This window comes from Nelumbo nucifera, chromosome 4, assembly GCF_055504915.1.
Source record: "Nelumbo nucifera cultivar China Antique chromosome 4, China Antique-T2T, whole genome shotgun sequence".
Lineage (NCBI taxonomy): Eukaryota > Viridiplantae > Streptophyta > Magnoliopsida > Proteales > Nelumbonaceae > Nelumbo > Nelumbo nucifera.
The window spans coordinates 87,235,617-87,245,327 of NC_142652.1; the positions used below are offsets into that span (position 1 = coordinate 87,235,617).

Here is a 9,711-nt window from a genome sequence, read left to right on the forward strand (position 1 = left end):
AAGAACATCCATAGCATTCTTCTCTTTGAAGAAAGAGAGATTGAGAGATTTCCTGCATACTGCGAATTCTCTCCTGCCGCCACCTTCCTGCTTTTGCCATTCCTTCAGTTTGATCTCCAGTTCTTGGGAGCAATCAAGATTGGATCTTGATTTCAATCTTTTAGGGAAAAGATTGGTTGGAGCTGTACTCAAGTCGTCCAGTTGATCCTTACGAAGGATCAAGTTCTTTTGAAGAACGTTGCTGATTCTGCTCCACCCTACACTGCGCCATCTTCTGTGGGAGCAGATTTTGGATCCTTCCTTGGGCGTGAACACCTCCATTAGGAGATAGTATTTCTCCGTATCAGGTATAATCCTCTCCCACTTCTTTTGGTTCAGATCTGGTTCAGTTTATGGTTCAAGATTGATCCTTGAAAATATGATTTTCTAAATAGGGAATACGATTCCCAGTTGAAGGGAGAGATAAAATTTTGAAATTCGCCCCTTATTCCGCAATCTTTGGGCGTCCATAGGATGGATCTCTCATCCCTTCAACCCTATGGGCCCAACACTTACATTAAGTGGTCCCTGGGCCAAGCCATCTCATAAAAACCCCTTCTCAATATTTTTTTTGTCCTTAAAGTAAATAGTATTTCAAATACTATCTTTTTTTATTACTATAATACTTGATTTTCCTTGTAAATTTGTTTTGCAATAAGCCCTCGAAGTAAGCAGCACATTGAATGCTATCTGTAACATTTTCCCATTTTTTGACTCTTCAAATTCTGAAACTCCAATATTTTCAGGTTTTGTGGTGGTGGATAACTAGGATTTAGTGTATGAAATAAGATTATGAGGGCCTCTATGTTGCCTTGCACATGGATGGCTTAAATAGTACCTCACGTTCATTTAAGGCATCACAAGTTGTGCAGAATGTGCCGTATATTTCTAGGCATGAGGCTTCCACCATACAATGTGCAAAAAAATATGCATATATCCCGTGAAATAAGTTATGAAAGGATCACATGCTTTGTTGTATTTTTAAGATACCCTATCCCGTGAATGGAACTTTTGGAATGGGTGCTTAGATAATTATATACCAGGAACTGGTAACTTTATCATAAACCACTGCTATTCAATTCATGCTTCATGTTTTTTTTTTAAATATTACCTTATCACTGATAAAAAAATTTAAGTATATTCTATCCACTTTTTCCTTTTTGTTTAGGTCTTTGTTGCTAATCCAAACAAACCATTGGAAATAATCCAAATCTTAGCAAAGAACCATGAAAAGCTACTTGAGCTCCTCCACAATCTTTCTGTTGGCAGAGGTACGTTTCTAACGTTGTGAAGATTGTGGAAATTTAGGATACATAATGCCTTAAACTGAAGGAATGCATTACTTGGTACAGACCAATAAAAAAAATACATGGCACATGTGCACTGTAAGCTCAAATTTGCTACCCACAAGCTGTTCCAACATCTCTACCCATGGAACATCACAGCTGTGCATCGGGGATATCTTCCTTGTCATTCATGGGAAGATGTTCCCTATACACAGTGTGCTGTTCTGTGGGTAGGGATGTGGGAACAGTTTGTGAGTAACAGATCTGGAGCGGTGTGGGGCCATTAGGCCTGAACTACCACTGCTTTGGAAAATCTGAATATGCTACCAACAAGACGCCACCAACACAGCTTCCAAATGATCTATAACAGCACACCTGTTTGTTGTCATTGATAGGGTTGTACCTTTGAGATGGCCGTCATATTTGAGATGTGCAGGTGCAGCTATAGATCATGTTTTTTGATAAACAGATCATGTTGGAAGATGTGGTAGCATCTTGTTGGTAGCAGATTTGGACTCGTTTTGGCTTCCCTTCTGTCCCACTCCCTGGAAAAAGAATATAGTAAGTTTTCTTGCTCCAATCATTCTTCATGCATTTTTGTCTTCTCCCATGGTTTTAGGTGGTGATGATGAGCAATTTGAAGAGGAAAGGGACTTGATTATCAAGGAAATTAAGAGAATATCTTGCCTACCAAATATTGCTTCCTAGTGCGCAAGTGCAAATAGCATACTGTTATCTTCTTTTGTCTCAGAGTTTTCTATATTCAAGGATTTCCTTGTACAATCTACTACACTCATGAATGGAGTTTATTTGCAACAAGAGTTCAAGATATGATGCAATGGGTATTCTGAGAACTGTCAGTACTACTGGAATCTTATATGAATGTTAAAAGGAAAATGAGTTATTACTCTTCGTATTTCTGATGTCTTCATTTTGTATTCAATGGCATTATAATATGCTGTATTTTATGGTGGGCAATCCTTGGCTCCTTTTCGATTACAGGCACGTTAACTACTTACCCCGGACTCTCTCTCTCTCACAGAAGAACCAAAATAGAAGATGCAAGAGAAAACATCTATGTTCCTGATTTTCCTAACAAAATAGAAGATAGAAAGATGGATAAATTACTTAAACCTCCCCTGATGTTTATAAGGCTGTGCTTGGAATTAGTGTAAAACATCATCAGTGTATTTTTACACTGATGACATTTTACACTGAATCAGAAAGTGATGGATGGAAGAGTGTAAAGTTTTACATTGATAAAATCAATATAGTTTTTACATCAATTATCAATGTAAAACTTTAGAGTTGACGAGGTTTTACATCGATTATTGACATAAAACTACACTCCATCCAAATGCACGCAAAACTGAATCAGAGTGTAGTTTTACGTCAATAATAATTATACCCTCTTTCCAAACGCATACAAGACTGAATTGATAATACAGCCTAAGTTCCTAACAAATATTTGAATCTCCCATGAACTTTGACCTCTCCAAAAACCTCTACTATGTTTTTAATCATCCCTTCTAACAGTCAATTTTTAGGAGCCTAACAAATCAATGAGGTCATGCTTTGAAAGTTTTATTAAAATATCCAAAACATAATGATGAGATTCGATTTTCCATTGACCCGTCTCATCCGATTATATATCATTTGACATATCTTGGTATAATTTTTCAAATTTGAAATTCAAATTCAATTACCCTAACTATGCCCATTTAACTCGCCATAATTGATTTTATTTAACACTTCATTTCCTGTAATTGATTTATAATTAACCTTATTTAATACACCACTTATAATATTAATTCGCTTCATTTCCCGTAATTCAATTAATTCCATTTAAGTCTAATAGAAGGATTATAACAAAGGTTGCCTACATAAACATAATATTGAAGCCACTAGCGACTAGACCGCTCCACAATATCTTGCTAAATTAGCACTGATAAGCAACTATATTATATCCATGCGTATTAAAGTAGTTATGGCCTCTAGAAGTTTGTATTTATGTGCTAAAAAATTTTCAAAAAAAAGCTAGTTTTATAAAATGAAACCGGTTCACCGGTTTGTACTGACCAGTTTAGCGGTTTTGGCTGATTTTTACCCAATCTGGTTTTGGGGGTATGACCAAGCCGACTAGGGGCCCAGGTTAGATAAAGCTAGCATGTTGTTAGAAATATTTGAATCTAGGTTGCCTACATAAAATGTGAATATTTGAACCACTAGACCACTATATTATCTTGCTAAGTGAGTATTGATAAACATCTATATTATATCCATGCGTATTAAAGTACAAAAAATTCATTTGCAAATACCTAGATCTCAAGCCATAATCAAACCAGCTCCGAATGCTTTTGCCTCTATAATTTCAATTGTCCACTTAAGAGAATTTTTTTGGGTGACATATTTTAGAGGTGAGCAAAAAAAAAAATCGAACTGATTGAAAAACCAATCAAAATCGAACTGATTGAAAAATCAATCAAAATCGAACCAAAAAATTGGTTAACCGAACCAGTCGGTTGGGTTCGGTTAGGTGTTTTAAAAAAACTGAAGGTACCAGTTCAGTTTCAGTTAATTAATATAGAAAACCGACGATTAACTGAACTGATAATAAATATGCATTATATATAAATATATATATTTATAATATATGATATATTATTTATTATTTAAAATATAATATTATATATATATATTTTTTATTATAAAAATAAAAAATCAAAAAACCAACGAACTGAACCAACAATTAACTAAATCGGTCAACAGATTAACCGATTAGTTTCAGTTTGGTTTCAGTTACCGGTTTTCCCAAAACTGATAGTACCGGTTCGGTTAACCAAACCTTGAGCACCCCTAACATATTTCATAAGAGAACATAATTTTTCTACTTATGAGACAATACCGATATTTATTAAATTTAGTCAGTTTTAAAAAATTATTACAACCATCTAGTATTTTGCTTATAAGGGCAAAACTTTTCGAAAAGCATTTAATTTTAAGGGAAAAACAATATGGACTACAGGAGAAACCTGCTGCCCATCCCATTATATGAATGGACAGGCCCAGGCCCTCTTTTGCCCATTTATATCTTCTAGGGAAGCCCAGCCCAATATCATTGGATCCGTTATGTTCCTATTGCATTGAGATAAGCCTGCCTTCTGGCTAGTGGTGTAAATCGGGTGGGATGCAAAATTTACATATATATGTATAAATATATATATAATTGATTAGACTGAATTCAAGTTACCTAAGAATTTCCAGTCCTGATCCAAAAAATTAAAAGAAAGTCTAATTTCTTTGATCCAAACCCAGCCCAAGAACAAAAATACAAGCCTAACCCGTATAAAATTTCGAACTGGGCCGATTGAGGCTTGGACTGTGACAGCCCAAGTTGCACCCCTAATTCGGGCTTTGGAAGGCAGCGTCGATGCTGGAGTCGAGCCAGATGGTTGATGGAGTGGGGATGAGGCCCATCCTATCGCCATAGGCACTCCTTTGAAATATACAAATACCCACTGCTGAAGTAGAAAGGAGATACCGGGAAGGGTGCGCATCTCGCACAGTGCGCACGTGTCGAATTCTTCTAAATTTCTAATCTATCCCTTTCTGAATCCTGAAGCTCTCATGTGCCGATCACCTTCAACCGACGTTTTTGATTTTTGTCCCACCCACGCCACGGCACACCTCCTTGAGATAGTTGTTCGTTCGATAACTTCATCACTCATTCCTTTCTCTCTCATCTCTCTCTCTCTCTCTCCTCTTTTTGCGTTTCAACTCAGTCACGATCTCATCCGAATCGTTCCTCAATAAGAACAGATTTTTCACTGAAATCCTATCCCTAGTTCTACAGATTATTGTTTGTTATTTATTCCATGGATTTTTTCAAATCTGTCTTCTCGGATGATCAAGAACCCTTGGATGTCCAGAGAAACCAGACTTCATCGGTATCGGAATCTCCTAGTGGCACATCCGAAGTACAAGAAGAAGGAGATCCAGATCGGGAAGCTCTGTTGGATGAATACGAGTCAAATCCTAACCCTAGCCCCACTTCTTCAGCCGCTTCTGGTTGGAGCTTCGGCGGCTTCATCAAAACCTTCGCCACAAAATCTGAATCAGTTCTTCAGACGTACCGCCGCGATCTAGAGGAATTTAGCTCTGGCCTTAAGAAGGAGACGGAGGCGCTCCGTGAAGCCGCCAGTCGCGCCGTAAAGGATCTTCCGGCGTCGATCGAGGTTGGGGCGTCGGTCGCGCAGGAGTCGCTCGAGTCAGTTGGGCAAGCAATTGATGACTTAGGGAACACCGTGTGGCGCGGGACGGCTGAGATCATTTCCCACGGTAAGGATGTGCTTCTCTCTGCTGATCAGGAGAGCGATTCTTCTGATAGCCAGCATTTGAGTAATCCGATTTTGAATTCAAAGCGCTACAGTAGATTTGAAGCGCAGGTTCATTCAATTCAGACCGATTTGAATACTTACTGCGAGGAACCCGATGATTTGGACGACTTCAATAAGTGGAAATCTGGGTTTCTGATTGAAGAGAAGGCCAATGAAATTGAGAACTTATGCAGCGAGAACGGTGTTATGGAAGGGATCTATATCAAGCTTGTTCCTAATACTGTTGATCATGAGACATTTTGGGGTCGATACTTTTACAGGGTTCACAAGCTTAAGCAAATGGAGGATGCTAGAGCTAATCTTGTAAAGAGAGCAATTTGTGGGGAAGAGGAGGAAGATTTGAGTTGGGACGTGGATGATGATGATGAGGAGGAGGAAACCAATGCATCGGATTTGAAGGATGGTACCACCGACAACAAGGCATCGGAGAAACATGTCGAGGTGTCACAGTCTAGGAGTTCTGATGTTGTTCCTGAAATGGAAGGGAAGACATCTGACAGAGAAATTGATGAGAAAAGTCACATTGTGGAATCTGTTAGTGACAATGGGACTGATGAAAATAAAGTGTTGCCGGAAGCAAAGGCAGATCTGGCTGGATCACATAGCGATGAGTCAGTTGCAAAATCTGATGAGAAGCAAACTGAAGGAAAGGCTGACCATGGTGAATCTTGCAAAGACAGTGACGTATCAGTTGTCTCAAGCCAACCTTCAGTGCCTGAGGAAGAGGACTTGGGATGGGACGAAATTGAAGATCTTGGCAGTAACTTTGATAAAAAAACTGTTGGGGGCAGCACCAATAGAGCTGATCTATGCAAGCGGTTGAGTGTTGCAGATGATGACGAAGATTTAAGTTGGGATATTGAAGATGATGATGAGCCTGTGAAGCCATGAGTAAACCTTGATATTATAATAATAATAAATGGTTACAATGTGTTACATTATTTCTCTTTTCATGTCCCCTTTGGGGATTTCTTCCAAGTGTTTAGTTGGTTATTTGATTATGATTGTTTAGTCTCATTACTTCGTTTATAATGTAAATATGTCTATTTTTTAAAGCAACTAGAGTATTTGTCTATATACATCTCTTTATATTTGAAACTGAAGCAACTGTTTCCAAGAATACTTTTCTTTCCGTATACTTCTTTTGGTTAGGGCATCTTTTGGTAGTGTATATTGCTTCACATATGGGTGATTTACAGGATGCTATCCCCACAGTCCTCTTCCCCCCAAAACAGAAAGAGGGAAAGAAAGGAGAAAAAAGTAAACAAATATAAACATGGCTTCTTCTGCAGAACTGATTGTTATTGAACAATTGAACCTGGAGCGTCCAGGTAGTGTTCCGTTCACCTGTTCATGCTCAGTTGGGGAATATGCATTATTTGATGTTTCACAGGTTATTTCTTATTTGATGAAAAATATTTTCAGGTTAATAATAGGTTGTGCATCACTGTCAGTAACATGTTTCTATTGCTCATTTATTTTTCTGTTTTTTGTTTTTGTACTGCAAATTTTGAAGTCTGTATTACCATTCAAGTATGGTGAAGTTTGCTTCCTTGTTCTCGTGATAACAAATGAAGGTTATTACTCTTTGCTGATAAGAAAGATAATAACATATGTAGGTTGTAATTGAATGCCAATTACCTGTTTGTTGTATCTTACTTTACAAGGTGTAGACGACTCTTTCTTATCTCCAATTTTTGTCTTTTTGTGCTGGCATGTTCTTGTTGTGCATGATGATTTCTACCACTTTTTGATGGAAGACCACTGTTTTGGCTGAATGAATTGATGTTTTTGCATTGCAATAGATATTTCATTTTTTTTCATTGTTTATCAATGAGGTTGTGCATTCAGTTACCGTTGCTTTTCAATGGCTCAAACATTGGGGAACTTTAGTCTTTAGTGGACTTGGGTGTTTGATGGAGTATTCCCAAAGGAAGTCTTGGTTTTCATTTCTTGAAGTTGCTTGTCTTCTCGTGATTAATTGGTGGAAACTAAGGCTCTTTGGTTTGAAGGAAAAGGTAGGGAACACAACCTAAATGAATGGTTGATTCTGTACTATGCCCAGTTATTTATACCATTAAACAAATAAGTATTCATGGTTCTTACAACCATAGAACATGCCTTTGGAGTAACCCTAGAGGCATTGTCATTATAGCAAGCATTCAAGATTCCAAACTGGTAGCTTTTTTTTTTTTTCTTCTTCTTCTTCTCTTTTTTTTTTTTTAAATCAGGTGCTTGTACATTTCTTCCCCTCTTCTATTTGCCTTTTCTGTAATCTGTACTTCTCCTTAGTACTGAATGGTTAGAAAAGAGAATATAATGGGCTAGGTAATGATTACTAGGTTATTGTACTTGTTCTGCTTGTTTTAAATACTCTACAATTTTCACTTATTAATACCATTTGGACTCCTAATCTATTGGTCCCATTCCCATGCTTCTTGTCTAGTAGGATGGCCCTATCTCAGAAATTGTCTTTCTTGTCTAAAGGGGATTTACAGTTACACTGTTACAGGACCATGGAAGTGTTCTTCAAGTCATAAAATTTATGCACTCTGTGAAGGATGTCCATACATAATGAGTCACATACAAGTATATGATCACCTAGACCTCTAACCTTACCCTAGTTTGCTTAAAAAATGGCCCTATCTCAGAAATGGTGTCTTTCTTGTCTAGTTGGATGAATTGGAAATCCAACTTTAAAAGGGGGTTTACAGTTAAAGGACCATGGAAGTGTTCAAGTCATGGAATTTATGCACTCTGTGGACTGTGGAGTATGTCCATACATAATGAGTGACATACAAGCAAGGTTCAAAGTATTGATACTGGCCGACACGCCGGTAGGGCATATTGGCTAGTATCGGCCCTTTTTTTAAGTTCTACTTTTTTTTCGATTTTGGTTCAGAGGGGCCGGTTCAAGTCCCGGCTACCCTCTGAACCAGGCCCTGACCTGATACAACCCCTGTAGGGGTGTATTGGGAAGGGCCTAATACGTAACGATTTTTTTATCCTTGCATACAAGGATTTGATCACCTAGATCTCTACCTTCAAAATGTTGGATATTAAATTACCAATGTGAGCCTCGGCCATTCTTTTTTGGTCAAGGCAATACAGGATAGCCCTGCTCTACCAAAGAAACTAATGGCTTTTGTTGGGAGGGGGGGAGCACTCAAAATTAGCAATTCTTGTGACATGTACCAACATGGATGCAAAAACTTGGAAATCTACAGAAGAGAAATCATGAGAACGGCCTAGTGGCCTACATATGTTCCAAACTATTCAGCCTTGCAAGCCAAAAGCCTACCATATCATTCAAATACAATCAGGTGGCTAGCTGACCATGGCAGTGGGCCATGGGCTTTAGCACATTTTTTGACTGAAGCAAGGGATATCCTTCCCAACCTAAATGCACAGCTGGGTTGGATCCCCAGGGAGCTAAACACTGAAGCAGATGGTGTAGCAAAAGCTGGTGTTCACAGAGATGTCTTATTTAGTGATAGTTCTCTCCCTACTTAACTTCTGAGTTGTAATTTCTGTGTACATCTCCTATGTACATTTTTTCTTCAAGGAGACTGCTTTGGGCTTGATTGTAAGACTTTTATTCTGTTTTTCCACCCATCCTTTGGGTGGTGATATCTGTATTCTCCATTTTATCTTTAATGAAAGTTACCTTTTCTTATAAAAAAAAAATCATTCAATATGGTGGAAGTGCATGAATAGCATCTTTGATGGAAACTAAGTTTTATATTGCAGAGTAAAACATAGGAGATAATGTTATTGCCTTTACAGATCCATGAACCTCAGAACTACCAGGAGGAGTACCACATAGAAAGACAGGACTTAACATCCTCATAGACAGACAGTATGTTCCTTCATCCAGGAGACTGGAGATTGGGATGAATCTATTCCACTGGTTTACGTTGAAGACACCAAAACCAATAGTTTATTACAGATCCATCAAAGCAGGGAGGGGGGGGTCATATGGTAGATGT

The 9,711-nt window shown here is 38.1% G+C and overlaps 2 protein-coding genes across 2 annotated transcripts in view; both read left to right on the top strand.

Annotated features, from left to right (window-relative positions):
- LOC104613071 (uncharacterized) overlaps nt 1-2,241 on the top strand; it is a 44,461-nt gene extending 42,220 nt beyond the window's left edge. Inside the window, exons 10-11 of the mRNA XM_010280765.3 lie at nt 1,208-1,310; nt 1,945-2,241. Coding sequence (XP_010279067.1) covers nt 1,208-1,310; nt 1,945-2,033 — 192 coding nt within the window. The 3' untranslated portion in view covers nt 2,034-2,241. The remainder of the gene's footprint in view (nt 1-1,207; nt 1,311-1,944) is intronic.
- A 2,650-nt stretch (nt 2,242-4,891) lies between these two features.
- Nucleotides 4,892-6,797, top strand: LOC104613062 (BSD domain-containing protein). Its single transcript, XM_010280759.3, has one exon. It carries the CDS (start codon nt 5,201-5,203, stop codon nt 6,611-6,613), a length of 1,413 nt encoding a protein of 470 aa, XP_010279061.1. The 5' UTR covers nt 4,892-5,200; the 3' UTR covers nt 6,614-6,797.
- The last annotated feature ends 2,914 nt before the right edge of the window (nt 6,798-9,711 follow it).

Excerpts from the sequence above, each read along its gene's own strand:
- LOC104613062 (XM_010280759.3), top strand. The coding sequence starts at position 5,201 with ATGGATTTTTTCAAATCTGTCTTCTCGGATGATCAAGAACCCTTGGAT.